Source organism: Eptesicus fuscus, chromosome 14 (assembly GCF_027574615.1).
Source record: "Eptesicus fuscus isolate TK198812 chromosome 14, DD_ASM_mEF_20220401, whole genome shotgun sequence".
Lineage (NCBI taxonomy): Eukaryota > Metazoa > Chordata > Mammalia > Chiroptera > Vespertilionidae > Eptesicus > Eptesicus fuscus.
This window is the reverse complement of record NC_072486.1, coordinates 72,787,458-72,805,557: the sequence shown is the minus strand read 5'-3', so window position 1 is coordinate 72,805,557 and position 18,100 is coordinate 72,787,458. Positions and strand designations below refer to the sequence as shown.

General features: G+C 42.8%; 1 protein-coding gene across 1 annotated transcript in view; it reads left to right on the top strand.

The window, feature by feature from the left end:
• Positions 1-18,100, top strand: part of MET (MET proto-oncogene, receptor tyrosine kinase) — a 158,739-nt gene that overhangs the window by 87,392 nt on the left and 53,247 nt on the right. Inside the window, exons 4-5 of the mRNA XM_054725928.1 lie at positions 11,318-11,452; positions 12,209-12,382. Coding sequence (XP_054581903.1) covers positions 11,318-11,452; positions 12,209-12,382 — 309 coding nt within the window. The remainder of the gene's footprint in view (positions 1-11,317; positions 11,453-12,208; positions 12,383-18,100) is intronic.

The following is an 18,100-nucleotide window of genomic DNA, read 5'->3' as shown; positions in this document are numbered from 1 at the left end:
TTCTATTAAATTAATCTATTCTTCATAGTTAATTTTTTCTAAAAAAATACCAATTTCTCTCTTATACTGAATAAAATAGTAAACCTAAAGCAGGTGTCTTGGTCAGTTCAGGTTGCTGTAATAAATTACCATAGACTGGGTGGCTTTAACAGCAAAAATTTATTTTTCACAGTTCTTGGGTCTGGAAAGCCCACAAGCAAAGTACCGACAGATTTGGTATCTGGTGAAGGCCTATTTCCTGGTTCTTAGATAGCCAACTTTTTGCTGAGGGCAAGAGAACTCTCTGAGGTCCCTTTATAAGGTCACTAATCTTATCCATGCCCTGGTCGCCTCCCAAAGGCCTCACCTCCTAAAACCATCATATGTGGGTTAGGGTTTCAACATATGAACTTTGGAGGGACACAAATAGTCCACTGCAACAGGCCAGAAGCAGGAAGCATGAGAAGCCAGGCCTTGAAAATCCAGATTAAACACGGGTACTACAGTTATGAGCCTTGGTTTTAGAGAGCATTTTATGAATGTGACCCCAAAGGCAAGTGAAGTAAAGGCAAAAATAAACGAATGGGACTATATCAAACTAAAATGCTTCTGTACAGCAAAAGAAAACAACAACAAAACAAAAAGGCCACCAACCAAATGGGAAATGTTATTTGCAAACAACAGCTCAGACAGGGGTTAACATCCAAAATACATAAAGACTCATACAATTCATTACCAAATACACAACCCATTTAAAAAATGGGTAGAGGACCTGTCACCTCTCCCAAGAAGACGTACAAATGGCCATCAGATATATGAAAAGATATTCACGTTCACTAGCTTTTAGGGAAATGCAAATCAAAACTACAGTGAGATACCTCCTCACTCCTGTTAGAGTGGCCATTATCAACAAGACAGGTAATAACAAGTGTTGGAGAGGTTGTGGAGGAAAGGAACCCTCATTCACTGCTGTTGGGAATGTATACCGGTGCAGTCACTATGGAAAATAATATGCTGTTTCCTCAAAAAACTAAAAATGAAATTACCCCATGACCCAGCCATCCCTCTTCTGGGTGTCTACCTGAAAAATTCTAAAACATTTATTTGCAAAGATATATGCACCCCTATGTTCATTGCAGCATTATTCACAGTGGCTAATACATGGAGGAAACCAAAGTGTTCTTCAATAGAGACTGGATAAAGAAGATAGGGTACATATATACTGCTAGAGCATGGTGCACGAAATTCGTGCACGGGAGGGGGGAGTGTCCCTCAGCCCAGGCTACACCCTCTCCAATCTGGGACCCCTCGAGGGATGTCCCACTGCCCGTTTAGGCCCGATCCTGGTAGGGAAGCCGGACATCTCTCTCACAATCCAGGACTGCTGGCTCCCAACTGCTTGCCTGCCTGCCTGCCTTCCTGATTGCCCCTAACCGCTTCTGCCTGCCAGCCTGATCACCCCCTAACCACTCCCCTGCCAGCCTGATTGATGCCTAACTGCTCCCTTGCCAGCCTGATTGCTCCTAACTGCCCTCCCCTGCAGGCCTGGTTACCCCTAATTGCCCTCCCCTGCAGGCCTGGTCACCCCTAACTGCCCTCCCCTGCAGGCCTGGTCCCCCAACTGCCCTTCTCTACAGGCCCTGTTGCCACCAACTTCCCTCCTCTGCCAGCCTGGTCACCCCTAACTGCCCTCCCCTGCAGGCTTGATTGCCCCCAGCTGCCCTCCCTTGCAGGCCTGGTCCCTCCCAACTGCCCTCCACTGCTGGCCTGATTGCCCACAACTGCCCTCCCCTGCAGGCCTGATCCCTCCCAACTGTCCTTCCCTGCTGGCCATCTTGTGGTGGCCATCTTGTGTCCACATGGAGGCAGCCATCTTTGACTACATGGTGGCAGCCATCTTGTGTGTTGGAGTGATGGTCAATTTGCACATTACTCTTTTATTAGATAGGATGGAATACTACTCAGCCATAAGAAAGGATGAAATACTGCCATTTGCAACAACATGAATGGAACTTGAGAATATTATGCTAAGCAAAATAAGACCTTCAAAAAAAGCTAAGAACTGTATGATTTCATTCGTATTCAGGATATAAAACTGAAACTCAGAGACACAGACATACAACTATATGGTGGTTAGCAGAGGAAAGAGGGTGTGGGGAGGATATAGAGTAAAGAGGGCCAAATATTGGTGACAGAAGATGATTTGACTGAGTGGTGGGCTCACAATGCAATATACAGATCATTATCATACTGATATACACTTGAAACCTATAGGACCCTATTAAGCAATGTCACCCCAATAAATTTAATAAGCGTAAAAAAAATCAGGTGCATGTGAGTGATTATTTTGGTGATTTTCCTCATTAACCAATAAGACTATATCCAATGAGGGGCTCTACTCTGAGCTAATAAGCACTGCTCTGGAAAGAGATTGAAGAGTTATTATGTGTAGTTGCATTTAAACAACAGCCTGAAATACAACTCCAAAAAGCCTAGAATCTACCCAGCCTAAGTAATGCTCACAAATTACTAAAACAAGACAGAAAACAGAACTCACACTTTTACAAAATTATAGTAAATCCATGTCTGGGTGTTGAATATTTCTCCAAAAACAATGAAAGGAAAACAGAAGTCTCAAAAAAAGAAAACAAATGATCAAAGGATGGTTGCCTTTGAGTATCTTAAGAGAGTAGATTGAGCCCTAGCTGGTTTAGCTCAGTGGATAGAGTGTTAGTCCTCGGACTGAAGGGCCTGGGGTTCGATTCCGGTCAAGGGCATGTACCTGGGTTGCAGGCTCAATCCCTAGCCCTGGTTGGGGCATGTGCGGGAGGCAACCCATTGAAACATCTCTTTCACATCAATATTTCTCTGTTTCTCCCTCTCCATTCGACCCTCTCTAAAAATCAGTGGAAAAATACCCTTGGGTAAGGATTAACAGAGAGATTGAGAGAGAGAGAAGACACTATTATCTAGAAAGTCAAAATAAGAAGATATAGGATTGAGGTGCAAAAATTGCAGAAACAAACAGGAAGGATGAGTGTGAACTTGTTCATCAAGTCTGGTGTTTAGAATTAGAGTTCGTGCTTTTAGATCTTGAGAGATGTTGTGCTTTGTTTTACTGAGACGCTGGCCAGGCTACCAAGGTCTCACAGTCCCCTTACTGAGGGCCTTCACTATGCGGACCACAGGGTAGGAGGGGGAGTTGGAGCATGGGAAGGGGGCCCACATTCCCATTTACCATACAGTGGTCTTTTATTTTCTTTTGGATTAACAGTCTTTTTTAAAAAATCGTTTCTTAATTAATTAGTTAATTAATTTGTCAGTAATGGGTCTCTTGGTTCATCATATCCTAATGGAGATTGGCAGTATGGGTCCAAAAGAAGCTCATTACCTACCCTTTAAAGAACTTGTTTTTCCCCCAACAAATTACTTTGCTCAGGCTTATGAATTTTGGGACCTTGCCACAAAGGATATTTTGACTTTTACATATGTTCCTTCCCCATGTCCTGTCCCAGATAATTTGAGGTCACAGCCACAACAGTTAAGTAAATTCAGATTCCTCCCTACTCCAAATGTATTAGTCTTATATTTTCAAGAGCATTAAAGAAAAAGGTTCTGAGAACTAAACACTAAAGATTAGTTGTCAACACAGTAGAAACTCAAAAGATAACTTCCAGCCTTCTATTTCATATTAATTGTCCTAAGATTGCCAGTGATTTCTCATAAGGATTAAATTTAGATGTTACATTTTGTTTTGTCCCTAGAAACATCTCTCTAACAACCAAAGGGGACTCCTAATTTTGCACACATTGCTTCGGGGGTATTTTGAGAGTTAAAGTGGTTACTCAGTTATTTAGAATTTGGGCGATGAGTGAAAGTGTGGAATTATAGAAAAGCATTCTTTGTGCTTTAGCTATCCCTGCAGAGAAGGGGCTAATGATCAACTAAAAAGGTATTTGCATCTGTGATATGACCTCTGCTCAAAATTCCGAACAGTCATCTCACCTTTCCACCCACTCTTCCTGTCTTCTCGGGTTCATCCCATTTTCTGTATGAAGCCACACTCATCCTAGCTGATGACCAAAAGCAGAGCTCGCCAGCTGTGCTGGTCAAGTTTCCCCTGTGCCATCTTTTTAGATGTGGACTCTTAGCCCTAACCGGTCTGGCTCAGTGGATAGATGTGGACTCTTTCTCCTTAGGCACACTTACTGGTGCAGCCAAAGTTACTGAAACAAGGAGTATTTAGCAAGGCAAATATATTGTGAAATTTGTTTTAATGCTTTGACTCATGAGTGGCTTTTAGGAGCTCAGAGTTGAAGCTTTTTATTGGTGTTTACTCTGGTGCTCCAGGAGTGTATTGGTTAAGTGTTTAAGGAGAGGTCAAGCACAGGGATTTAAGCATTAGCTAGAGCTCCTTGTAAACCTGACTCATGCTTTCCAGCTAAAAATACCTGTTGTATTTTCTTTCATTGTTGTTGTATTTTTCTTTATGGAAAGTAATTGTATCTACCCTGTAGGATTATTGTGAGGAGTAAATATATATATATATTTACTTAAATGGATATATATATACACATTTAAGGCACTCAGCACAATGCCTGGCTGTTACCTGTTAGGAAAATACCACATATATGGTGCTCTCTGGAGAGAAGTCTTAACTGAATCAATCTACTCAAGTTCCAGAGGTGCAAAGAGCTTCTTTAGGAAAAGAGAGAGAAAGGTTAATCCTTTCTGAGAAATGAATATGTGGATGGGCTTCGGATATTTGATAAAGTCAAAGATGATGGCCTAGTAATTAAGAAAAGGTTGCTTATTATAAACACGGGAAATGATATTTAAAAGAGCCAATAAGATATTAGAAAAACGGGTACAAGGAGGTGGTCATTACTGAGCAGGTCTGAATAAAATGGAAGATACAGGAGAGTCGGACACAATGCAAATATTCATAGGAATGCTCATGGGGATGAATAATTTTCAGTGAAGTGAGAAGCACAGAATGAGGCAGAGAACAGAGTCAGGGTAATAAGAGAAACTGATGTTTTGTTTTGTTTTTTTGTTTTTGACTTGTTATGAGAGAGTGTTTTGTTTGTTTTTATTCTTTTCAGTTTGAAGTAATTGGCAACAATCAGGAAATTATGAAAAAAGAGGGTAAGGGGTAGGAAAAATAAGAGGTGGTGAGTTAAGATTGGAAAATGGGATAACTGAAATCTGTATAATTTGGGATAAAAGCTTTCGAAGTCTAGTGTCCAGATAGTCTGCTTGTAACCAGCTCTCAGAGGGAGGTAGGATTGGTAATTAAACTACTTTTTACTTTAACTGCAAATGTCACAAATACCTATTTGGCTCTAAATTTATTAATAAAAAAATAGTTTCCATCCTTTCCTATCCTGATGAAACGACCTTTGATCCATCATTTAACTTCTGTGCAAATATCACTACCCTGCTTAATGGAGATGTTTTGAAAGTGTTGAATGTTTGGGGTGGAACTTATATTAGGGGGGAATGTCATGATGTTTAACTTTTATGGCTCTGTGAGAGCTTGGTTAGCTTCACTATCTACAGTCTCTAGGAGCAAATTGGGTACTTTGGGAATCTTACCAAATTTTTTCAGGCTACTTGACTCCTTCATTGTGTTTAAGAAAATAATTTACTACTAGTTCCCCAGAACATTTATATGTTGTATGTGTTTGTTAGGAACTAAGCAGTTGTTTACTCCTGCAATTTTCATTCCAGTATTAAAGATGAGAAAACAGAGGTAGAAGGAGTAGTCATTTAACTAATGCTAGTCTCAAAAATGCCCATACTTGTTCACATTTTCAATGTAACCTAAAAGGGTGTTTGAGATGCTGGGAAATGTCACAGTCAGTTTTTTATTTCTTTTGTTCGTTTGTTTAAAGTATTACATATGTCTCCTTTTGCCCTCACCGTCATTTTTAAGCTCAGAGCTATGCTCAGCCTCCTGCACCCTCATATAAGAATGAAAGTCTCTCTGAGCACCTCTAAACTCTCCTAAAGTCTGAGTGTTCATCTCAGATAGTCATCCTGATTTTACCCCAGGACTTCATTATTACTGGGTTATAGCAACAGGGCAGAAGAACATTATATAGCTGATAAGCATTCCAAGTTAGAAATACCTGAAAGCAGGAATGACATCAGTTTTGATAACTTCATTTGCAAGGCATTGTTAAAACCATCAGGCCTTATTATAAAACCAGGCTGAGAAGCAGAACTTTATTTATAATCCAAGTAATAACATATGGTGGAACAAACCTATATAATAAAAGCCTAATATGCTAAGTATCTGACCATTCAACCAGTCGCTATGCCACCAGGGGGGCAGACACTCAACACAGGAGCTGCCGCAATCTGCACAGACAAACGGCACTGTGACCTGGCGCCCACAAAGCAACACTCGGCTTCCCCCAAGTGGGACACAGGCCCCGCCACCACCCCGGAGCAACAGCCCACCAAATTGCAGCCAACACTGCCAAGAACCCATGGCACAAAATGCTGCCCACAGCCCAGCCCAGCCCAGATACTGTGGCTGTGGGTGCCGTGTAATGACGTCATGTAGCAACGCCCAGCTTCCTCTCCCTAGTGACTAGCCTCCTTGCAGTTTCTTCAGCCCAGGAACACAACTTGCTTTAAACATTTTACACTTTAACCAAATGTCTGTGAAGCGTTTTCCCATGCCTCATCTCATTTGATCCTCACAGAAGTCCTGGAGTAGGTAGATAGGAGACTCAGAAGAATCCTATTTTCTTTTCATTACAGAAAATGGAGATTTAGAAAGCTTAGAAACTTGACCCGACTAAAAAGAAGTAAGAAATGGTGGACCTTAAAAATGACTATAGGTTTTCTCACTGCGTCAAACACTGCTGCAGTTAAATATTTTACCCTTTGTTCTCCCTGCGTGATCTACAATAATAATCTGCTTCATGTTGATATTTACTGCTGTGTTGCTGACAATTACCTGAAAGGGAAGTTGGGGTGCTTCACTGGGCTGGAAAAAGTTTAGCTAAATCAGAAAGCAGGTCTAATTAAGCATGTTTATATATATAAAAGGCTAAGTTGACACACACATGCACGATACATATAAAGCTCTCGCTGGCGCCAATCTCACGCGTGTGTTTTGATCTGTCATTATTAATTATAAATTTGGTTGACACTTTTATTATAGATAAAGAGTGAATAGCAATATTAAAATATTTCTTCTAATTAATTTCCTTTCAATGTGCCCGAATTTTTGCACCGGGCTGCTAGTCCTATATAATAAAAGCCTAATATGCTAAGTGTCCAACCGTTTGTTCGACCATTTGACCAGTCACTATGATGCACACTGACCACCAGGGGGCAGATGCTTCGACCAGTAGGTTAGCTTGCTCTTGGGGTCCAGCTGAACGGGACTGAGCAAGACCAGCCAGACATGCCATGGAGCCCTCCCACAGTTCCTCCCCAGCCCCGATTGTGCACCGGTGGGGTCCTTCAGCCTAGCACCCTCTCACAATATGGGACCCCTCAGGGGATATCGAGTTTTAGCCCGATCCCCGCAGGGCAAGCCAAGGGACCCCACCGGTGCACAAATCTGTGCACTGGGCCTCTAGTTATTTATAAAAACGACAGCACATCATTTCAAAGTAGCTAAGGGCCTATTTTGACCTCAAAAGTTCTATTAATATGGCTTAAAAGTAACAAAGCTGGAACTAGATCCAAGTCTCCAGAATCCCCATCCAGTATGCTTCCCATTATGTCAAGGGAAGCTGCCTGGTCAGGAGGATCAGAAGGATAGACTAAAAAGTAATCCAGGAGGAAGAACCAAGATGACAGTGTAGGTAAACGCCAGTACTCACCACCTCCCACAACCACATTAAAATTACAACTAAAATACAGAACAGCCATCATTCAGAACCATCTGAAAGCTGGCTGAATGGAAGTCCTACAACTAGAGAAGTAAAGAAGAAAGCACATTGAAACTGGCAGGAGGGGTGGGGGCACAGAACAGGCTGGTCTGACACCCATGTGTGCCATATTTTTAATCAGGAGGGATTTCTCAGCCTCAGATACCAACTGCCCTGTGAGGAGTAAGGGTTCCAGAGCTGGGAAGAGACATCCCCATAACTTGGGGCTGTAAAAACCAGCAGAGGTTGTGGCTGAGTAACACGGAGTCTGCTGGAGACCCAGGTATTCCTCTTAAAGGGCCACAAACTTACTCAGCCTCGATCCCTCTGAGCTATAGCTGGGAGGCTTTGGGGGACCCAGGGATATAAGGGAAGAAACTGGATTATCTGGCATCTGAGGCAGGAACTTGGGGGCAGCTTTCTCCCAGATGAGGGTGCTTGCAGGGGTCATTGTTCCTGTACTGGGACTTCTCCTGTGGCAGAGATGACTGGTAGCCATATCTGAGTCTCCACCAGCATAGCCCATGCTGTTTGCTCTGCCCTGGAGATTCTCTGAGGCTCTGCCCCATCCATTTTGCAGCCCCACCTGAGCTGTTTGCAGCTGGTTTTCCATATGAATGGCCTGTCCTGGTTCAGGCTTCAGACTTTTCTAAAATCTCTCAAACAAGCAGCAGCTGGTGTCAGTGTACCCCAAAACTATCAATAAAATGCCCAAGACTCACCTGCCTTGCTTCACAGCTGGGCCTCGCCTGGGCACTTCCTAGCCCAATACAAGTAGCAGTCATCTGCAGATCTTTCTATAGCTCCTGCCAGGTGGCTGCAGGTAGTGGCTAACTTTGCACCTCCCAGGAGGCCCCAGAGCCAGTGTACCTGGTGCACATACCAGATTACAATGCTATACATCCTCAAGCGACACACTCAAGGGGCAGACTCAGCACCAAAGCCCCACTGAAGCAAGTCCTGCTCCATAGAGGTGTCTCCTGCATAGCAGGTCTTCCATTTTAGACTCAGCTGGTCCTCACTGCCAATTAGCCTAAAGGTCAATTCCTCCCAGTGATGGCAACAGCAATAAAGGCTTAACTACAACAAGACTGTGCACACAGCCCACACAGGGGTGCACCTAGAGTGCCCAGCTCAGGTCACTGGGGAGGCTGGGTCCTACAGGACACATACTATACAAGGTCACTCTACCAATTCCAAGAGACACAACAGCTCTACCTAATACATAGACACAAATACAGGGAAGCAGCTAAAATGCAGAGAAAAAGAAACATGGTACAAATGAAAGAAATGGAAGCAAGCAAATGATAGGATAGAGAGTTCAAGACAATGGTTATAAGGTTACTCAAGGGTCTTAATGATAGCTTCGAAGGACTTAGTGAGACTTTCAAGGATCTTAATGAGGATATCAAAGACATGAAAAAGGACCAGTCAGAAATTAAGCATACACTAACTGAAATAAAGAATAATTCACAGGGACTCAAGAGTAGATTAGAGGATTCTGAGAATCAAATCAACGATTTGGAATATGAGGAAGAAAAAAAACACCCAATCAGAAGAGCAGAAAGGAAAAAGAATCCAAAAATATGAATATAGTGTAAGGAGCCTCTGGGACAACTTCAAGCATGCCAACATTTGCATTATGGGGTGCCAGAAGGAGAAGAGAGAGAGTAAAATATTGAAAACCTATTTGAAGAAATAATGACAGAAAACTTCCCCTACCTGGTGAAAGAAATAGACTTACAAGTCCAGGAAAGCACAAAGAGTCCCAAGCAAGAGGAACCTAAAGAGGCCCACACCAAGACACATAATTAAAATGCCAAGGGTTAAAGACAAAGAGAGAATCTTAAAAGCAGCAAGAGAAAAGCAGTTAGTTACCTACAAGGGTGTGCTCATACGATTCTCAGCTGATTTCTCAACAGAAACTATGCAGGCCAGAAGGGAGTTTAAGAAATATTCAAAGTGATGAATAGCAAGGACCTCCAACCAAGATTACTCTACCCAGCAAAGCTATCATTTAGAATTGAAGGTCAAATAAAGAGCTTCACAAACCAAAAAAAAAAAAAAAAAAAAAAACTAAAGGAGTTTATCACCACAAAACCAGTATTACATGAAATATTTAAGGGTATTCTTTAAGAAGAGGAAGAAGGAGGAGGAGGAGGCGAAGTAAATAAAAAATATGATCAATAAAATGGCAATAAATACATATCTATCAACAATTGAATCTAAAAATCAAAATAAATGAACAAGAAATCTAATGGTGAATAAAATAGAATCAGAGGCATGGAAACATGGAATAGACTGACGAATCTCAGAGGGAAGAGGGGAGTGGCGGGGTGCGAGGAGATTAACCAAAGATCTTATATGCATATATGCATTACCTCTGAACACAGACAATAGGGTGGTGAAGGCCTGGGACAGGGCAGGAACTGGGTGGACGGAGGCAATGGGAGGAAAAAAGGGAGGCATCTGTAAATTCTTAACAATAGAGATTTAAAAAAATAATCCTATCTAATAAAGGGGGAATATGCTAATTGACCCTCACATCGTTGCAAAGATGGCGGTGCCCGCAGCCAATAAGGAGGGAATATGCTAATTGACTGCCATGCCCTCAAAGATGGCAGCACCCACAGCCACAGATGGAGGTGCCCAGTCCCCTCAGCCCCTCTGAGGCGGCACGTGTGGGGCAAGGCCGGGCCCGCCCCCAGGCGGGCCCAGCTGCTCCACATGCCTGCCTCTGGAATTCCTCAGTCCCCTCAGCCTCCCAGCTGCCCAGGGCCAACCCAAGGCACAGGCAAGCCTCGGATGGTGGCTGCCCAGCCAGTGCCCAAGGCACAGGCAAGTCTTGGATGGTGGCTGCCCAGCCGCCCAGGGACGCCCGAGGCTCAGGTAACCAGGGTTGGCCGAGGCTTGTGCTGCCGGCAGTGACAGCAGCAGAGGTGTGATGGGGGCATCGCCTTCCCCTGATCGCCAGGTAGCCTCCTGCCCCTCAGGGCTCCCGGACTGTGAAACGGGGCAGGCCAGGCTGAGGGACCCCCCTCCCCCGCTCCAGTGCATGAATTTTCATGCACTGGGCCTCTAGTAAAATAAGATAATCCAGAAACCCCATAGCGTAAGTGAGGTCTTCTGTTCAGGGGAGAGTTTGGGCTCCTCCAGTTCCCAGTGCAGTCATGAAGATCTGTCTGCATGTGCTGGCTGATTAGGAGATCTCCTTCCCTAGACACCATTAAAAGGTCATAGGAAACGTGTCTTGGGGGTTCAGATGAATTGTCTTCAAGGCAGAAAATTAGATGTCATATTGATTTACAATGAAATAAACCATTGGCCCTTTAAATACCCACAAGCTCTCCAAATCTATTATTACCGTTATCATCCACATTTTCCACTTTTATTTAAACTGAGCTTCTTGGAATAAAGGTGTTTTCTGTTTTGTTTCTCAGGTTGTAGTTTCTAGATCTGGATCGTCAACACCTCATGTGAATTTTCGCCTGGATTCCCACCCCGTGTCTCCAGAAATGATTGTGGATCACCCATTAAACCAAAATGGCTACACATTGGTTGTCACGGGGAAGAAGGTAAGCCCTGTTCCACAAGGGCGTGCCAGGATGCCGTCCTTCCTGAGTGGGTATTTACTGCCAGTGCCAGGAGGGTCTTTCTAACTTCTCTCTTTGTCTTGGATTCACCTCTCGAGAATTTCAGGGATCTTCTGAAATCAAGTTAAATTTTTATTTTCGGGAAGACAGCAGCTAAGGGAGATCCTCTTCATAATATATACTTTTCCTCTTCTCCTGTATTTCTCAATGAGAAAAACAAACAGACCAAATTAGTATTACAATCCTAAGGTAAGAACTCTAGTACAGGCAGATTGATCCTACAATGCATATTGGAATTTGATGCCAAACAATAACCCATTTTCTCTGAGAGAAGGAGGTGCATCTTGATGCCAGAATGATATGTACACATACTTAGAATTTCCTGGGGGCTCAAGTGTGCTTTCCAGATGCTTAATTATACTCTTGTTACTTTAAAGTTGTTTCACACAGAGCAAAATGTCTCTACTAAGTAGAACCGCTAGCATCGCATGGCCGTGTTGGTGTTCACTGGACATAATGGTAACTTCTGTCACATACATGCCTGCAGGAGAGGGAAGAAAGGAATTTGATTCCTTTTACTCTAATCACGTAATCATTATTACGTGATTTGCACACATAGGTGTTATCTCCAGTAGGCTCTGTAAAATTATATTTACCTGTGTATTTTTGGTATATTTAGTTTTCATTGAACAAACAAACAAACTTTCTGGAAGCTCTTTCTATCACTTTTCTTTACAGATCACCAAGATCCCACTGAATGGCTTGGGCTGTGAGCATTTCCAGTCCTGCAGCCAGTGCCTCTCTGCCCCTCCCTTTGTGCAGTGTGGCTGGTGCCATGACAAATGTGTGCGATTGGAGGAATGCGCCAACGGAACATGGACTCAAGAGCTCTGTCATCCTACAGTCTATGAGGTAGGAATCGCTGGCAGCTATCAATATGCTTTTTGGTAAGCACAGATCCCACTAATGAAAAAGAATTCTAAAACTCAGTTTGCTCGCTGAGCTACGAGACACCAGCCGAAGCACCATCTGCCCCGTGTTTTTTCTTGAGGGTGGCATTTGGGCACATCCCCAGAGTCCTGTGCCTGAGCGCCTGCTTCACACTCACTGCGTAGGTTTTCTCCTTGGGCAGTTGCTCTCCCTTAGTGCCATGTAAATTAGCTCCCCATTTCCTCACACTGGGGCCTGTTCCCTCCTGACTCCCCCACTCTGAGTCCTCACCACCTACTTTATCTGCCAGGTGCCTAGACGTGAGCCTCTACCGCACACAGAGGTCTGCTCAGGGCATAACCCGCAACCCTGCACCGAGCCGTGCAAGCTAGAGATCACAGCCATTCTGGGGCAGACAGGACAGGTTTCTTCCTGTCTGACTCTGGAGATGGTGGCCTTGTCTCATCACAGGTGAGATGAGAGGTTACTTCCCAGGGCAAGAAGATGGTAAACTCCCAGGGGTGGCTGTGCACCTTCTCTCCAAGGTCCTGGAAGAGCCATAAATGTGCAGCTGCTGACCATAGTAAAATCTACACTGTGAGCCATTTCGTTCTTTAATTTACTCCAAAAATATTTGAATGCATATTACATACTACACAGCAGGCACGATTTTAGCCACTGGGGAGATAGAGTCTCAAATGAGATCAAAGTGCGTCCTGCTAGAGAATTTAGCTTCTAGCGGTGGACCTCAGCCATGGCATTGTAGCCGCCATCTCTCTCTGCTGCCTTAGTTTCTTAAGTATATATTTGGTACTTTGAAAATCTCCCTGGCACTTTTAAAAGATGTCTTGATCCAAACACGTTTTGCCTGAAAACACTTCCCCGGTGAGGACCCGGTGTGTACTTTCTCTGCTGCATGAAGAACAGTTGGACTTTAGTAAGCGGTCCTTGTGAAAGATTCAAGTTAAAGGTCTTGGTTGCCTGGTTCAAGCCCAAGTAAACAAAGCGTACAAGTCAGAACAGGAACTGCCCCCAAGTGCGTAGCTGTTTTCATTTAGTTATGGTTTGGGACACGGTTTGTGTGGGGTGACTAAGTTTTAAACCAAATCACTTCCTGTTGGATGTGACATAATTATTAAGACTTAGCTTGACCAGCCAGAGAATAAACTAGAAGATAGTGAAAAAAACATCTATACTGTAGTGTTTATGTATGCTTTTTTGTTGTTCTTTAATATACTTTTAAAACTACATGTAATTTTATACTTTTTTTAAACACACAGCCTTGGCAATTTGAGACACTAGAAAACTAAGCTCAACTATTCCGTGAAAGAGATATGAGCAGTGGTGTGTGTGTGTGTGTGTGTGTGTGTGTGTGTGTGTGCGCGCGCGCGCACAGTTAAACATTACAGTTAAATCGTAATGATTTTATTTCAAAAATAGCCACACTGCTGTTTTAAATAAAGAGCAGGTTGAGAACCTGTACATGTAGAACACTTAATTTTGCCCAATGTGCTTCCTTTTATTCATCATGAAAGCCATATGAAAATGGTTAAAAACAGAGTAAACATTTTAGAATTTTCTGAAACCAGAAAAATCTCTCCTAATGTGTGAGGCTACCTCCTCTCACCTTTCCTTTTCCAACACTCTGGTTGGCAATTCCGCCTCATGCATGAGTCAGTGCGGCTTCAGCTGTATGGTTAGAAGGGAAGGAGGGCAGCTGAGCCCATAAATCCCTTTCGGTTCATAGCTGTTAGGAAGATTTCATGCTGCCCCAGAGCGTGACATTCAACATTCTTACTGCAACAAAAATAAGACAGATTATTCATCTTTTTCTTATCTGTCTTAAATTCTAGAGGCACAAAACCCAGCTAATGTATAGGATTTCACTTTCCAATAAATGTAAATTAACTTGCTTTTCAAGGTACATGATGTTCAGTGGCTGAAATTCTTGGCAGTTCCACGTGTGACAGATTTCAGACTTGAAAGCCCATTATTTTGTTTCTAACCTATTGTCTGATCTTGTACTTAAAGAGCAATGTGAAGTGCTTTAGAAAAGGAAGAGCACTTTCCAATATATTCTGAATTTATCAGGATAAAATTGTCAGAGCTTGTAGGATTGAATTCAATCCCACTGAGACAACAAAACAGTTTATTAATTGATCATAAGACTCAGATAAGAAGCAACAGCAATATCTTACGGGGGCAGGGGTCATGCACTCAATACACTGCCACCAATATACTTGTGACTTTTTTCCTTTTAAAGAGACGAAGTATAACTTTCCAAAGTTTGTTGTTGTTGTTTTCCTATATACCCCTCACCTGGTTTCCCTTATTGTTCATATCTTACATTACTGGTACATGGCAAATTTTAATTTTCCAAGGGTTTTTTATTATTGTTTCTAGCTTTCTCGTGTATTATCTTGGTGGGTTTTGAAAACATGATAATTTGAATCATTTTCACCTGTGAAAGGAGGCTAGCTCCTTTTGTAGCTGTTTTTCCCCTGTTCAGACAGGTGGGAGACCCGGCCCATGTGGCTTTATGCTGGACACTCATTTCCTTCCCACAGAGATTCTGTGCCCTTCAGGAGAACTCAGAGTTTGCCAACCCATTGTTGGTTCTGTCCAGGGGTGGGTAGCCCAATACTGCTTCCTTCCTTTAGGGAAAAGCCTCGGATGCCCCCTCTAGTATTTCAGCCTGGAGAGAAAAGCTAAGTAGAGCTGTTCTTTCAAAACCTAACTGTCTAGCCAAGTTTTTATAATATCCAATTCCATTGCACCATTTGAACACCTCTCGGTGGTTTTTCTCAAATCATCACCCAACCCCTTTGCCTTATATAGAAAGTCATGATGTATGGAGAGTGACAGACTTCAGTTTTTACATAGAAAGGGGGGACCCAGCGGGGGGGACCCAGCCTTGGCAGCTGTTTTTTATGGGGAAGCCTCATTAAGAGGGAGCAGCTGCTGTGTGACCGCCTCAGGCTGAAGGAAGTCCCGGAGGGTTAGGTGTCTTAGTCTCTCCTGCTGGATTTCTAACATAATAATAAACAGATAGTTTTTTTCTAGCAGTTCTCATTTGGCTAGACTTGGACAAGTAAGTTTTCAAGAAAGGCACAACTGTGTAATGGACTTAATGGGTAAAATAGCTATCATGAAAGCATTAAGCTAAAACTAACTCTAAAGGGGGTTAGGAAACAAGGTGAGTTAAGAATTTGGTTTGCAGTTATTATGTGGGAAGGATAGGAACCTTTGCAAATTTGAGTTTTGCTAAAAGCCCTTGTAAATGGTGAAGAATCGCTTTCAGATTTTCACTGACTGGCCTTAAACAAACACAGCTCTGAGTTGTCTCCGTAGTGGTGCTGTTTTCCCACTATTGTACTTTACAGCACAATTTACAATATGACCCCCCAAAAGAGCATTTCCTTTCTCGATTGTCACAAACCTGCTGAGGAGAAGCTTATTTTTAACTTGGAAATGTGTTTTGTTTTCATCGTTTTAGTCTAAGAACCATTATCTTATAGACTTCCTAAGAGCCTAATGCTATCTTATATTACAGTCGCCAAAGTTTTTTTGGGGTGAGTGTGTGTGTGTGTGTGTGTGTGTGTGTGTTACATGAATCAAAAAAATCTCTCTTAGTCATTTATTGGGGTGACATTGCTTAATAAGATCACATAGGTTTCAAGTATACATTTCTGTGATACATGATCTGTATATTGCATTGTTTGCCCACCATCCAAAGTCAAATCATTTTTCCTCACCATATATTTGGCCCACTTCCCCCTTTAATAACCTCCCCACCCCTTCTCTCTGGTAACCACCATACTGTTGTCTGTGTCTATGAGTTTCAGTTTTATATCCCACATATGAGTAAAATCATATGGTTCTTAGCTTTGACTGACTTATTTCACTTAGCAAAATATTCTTAAGGTATATCCATGTTGTCACAAATGGCAGAATTTCATCTTTTCTTATGGCTGAGTAGTGTTCACTCATATATGTACCACATCTTCTTTACCCAGTCCTTGATCAAAGAACACTTGGATTGTCTCCATGTCTTGGCCACTGCAGTGAACATAGGGGTGCAAAATCTTTGGAAATAAATATTTTAGAGTTTTTCGGGTAGGTACCCAGAAAAGGGATTGCTGGGTCATGTGATAAATGTATTTATTAATAAATTTTAACTTTACTTTTCACACACCTGCAAGAATAAAATGGACCTTTTATTTATTTAACATTGAACAATGGGGCAGGAACAGTCCTAGCAATGAGATGTAAAATAATGCCAAGAGAGGTCATTAGAAACATTACTACAATGCAGATCACATTTGGGGCTCTCTCCAGTTCTGTTCTCATCTCTTTCTAATACAAATAATATATTGAATGTGTTAAATATTACATCATTTTTTTAAAGGCTGAGTGTATCAACTAACCAACTGGCATAAATAGAAAAGTTGCAAACCAATAATAAATGTGAGTTAACAAGTAAAACAAATAGATTCACTTATTCATGCATTGCTACCTGGCACGTAGTAGATGATTTATAAATAAATGGCAGATATGTATTGAATACCATCCATGTGTTTGATATTATGAAAGCTGCTGAATGCAACTGAAAACACTAAATATCAAAAGAGATATTTTTACTGTGTGCCTTTCTTCTCTGGGTGGGGAATATCGTAGCAACCAGAGTGTAGCACACAGACCAAGGCATATGTTGGAACTTGGCTTCTAGGGCTCATGAAGGTGTTTTGAGCAGTTTCATGGAGGCCCCTGAAGGAGTAATAATCAGAGTTCTAAGCATAAAAGTCTGGAGTCTGGGTCCAAAGCATGTCGTCTTTAGCCTCGAGGTCTCCTAGAAGGCGAATTCATTTCAGAGTAGCCCCAGAAGCCCTTCATTCCCACCCACGCTGAGTCTGCTCTCTGTCCTGTCTCTGGATTGCCTGAAAACAATGTGTGTGTTTTTTGTTTGTTTGTTTTTGGGGGGTTTCTTTATTCCTCACCTGAGGGCATGTTTCCATACATTTAAGAGAGAGAGGAGAGAGAGAGAGAGAGAGAGAGAGAGAGAGAGAGAGAGAGAGAGAGAAAGAAGGAGAAGGAAGGAGGAGGAGGAGGAGAGGAGGAGGAGGAGGAGGAGGAGGTGGAGGAGGAGGAGGAGGAGGAGGAGGAGGAGGGGAGAGGGAGAAAGAGAAGGAGTGAGAGAGATAAAGGGAGGGGAGAGGAAGGGAGGGGAGGGGAGGGGAGGGGAGGGGAGGGGAGGGGAGAAAGGATAAACTTGGATCGGCTGCCCTAGGTATGTGCCCTGACTGGGAATCAAAACCGCCACCTTTTTGGTGCATGGGATGAAGCTCCAACCAACTGAGCCACACCAACCAGAGCAGCATGTCAGATCGTTATAATGTTCAGATACTCTGACGTTTGTGACCATTATTTTGTTAAATATATTTTTATTGATTTCAGAGAGGAAGGGAGAGGGAGAGAGAGACAGAAACATGAATGATGAGAGAGAATCACCGATCAGCCACCTCCTTCACATCCCCCAAAGGGGACCCAGCCCACAACCCGGCATGTGCCCCTACAGGGAATCGAACTATGACCTCCAGGTTCATAGGTCGACACTCAACCACTGAGCCATGCCAGCCAGGCTGACCATTATTTCTTTAATTAAAATTAAATTTTTAGGTAGTAGGAAAACGCAAGAATTTT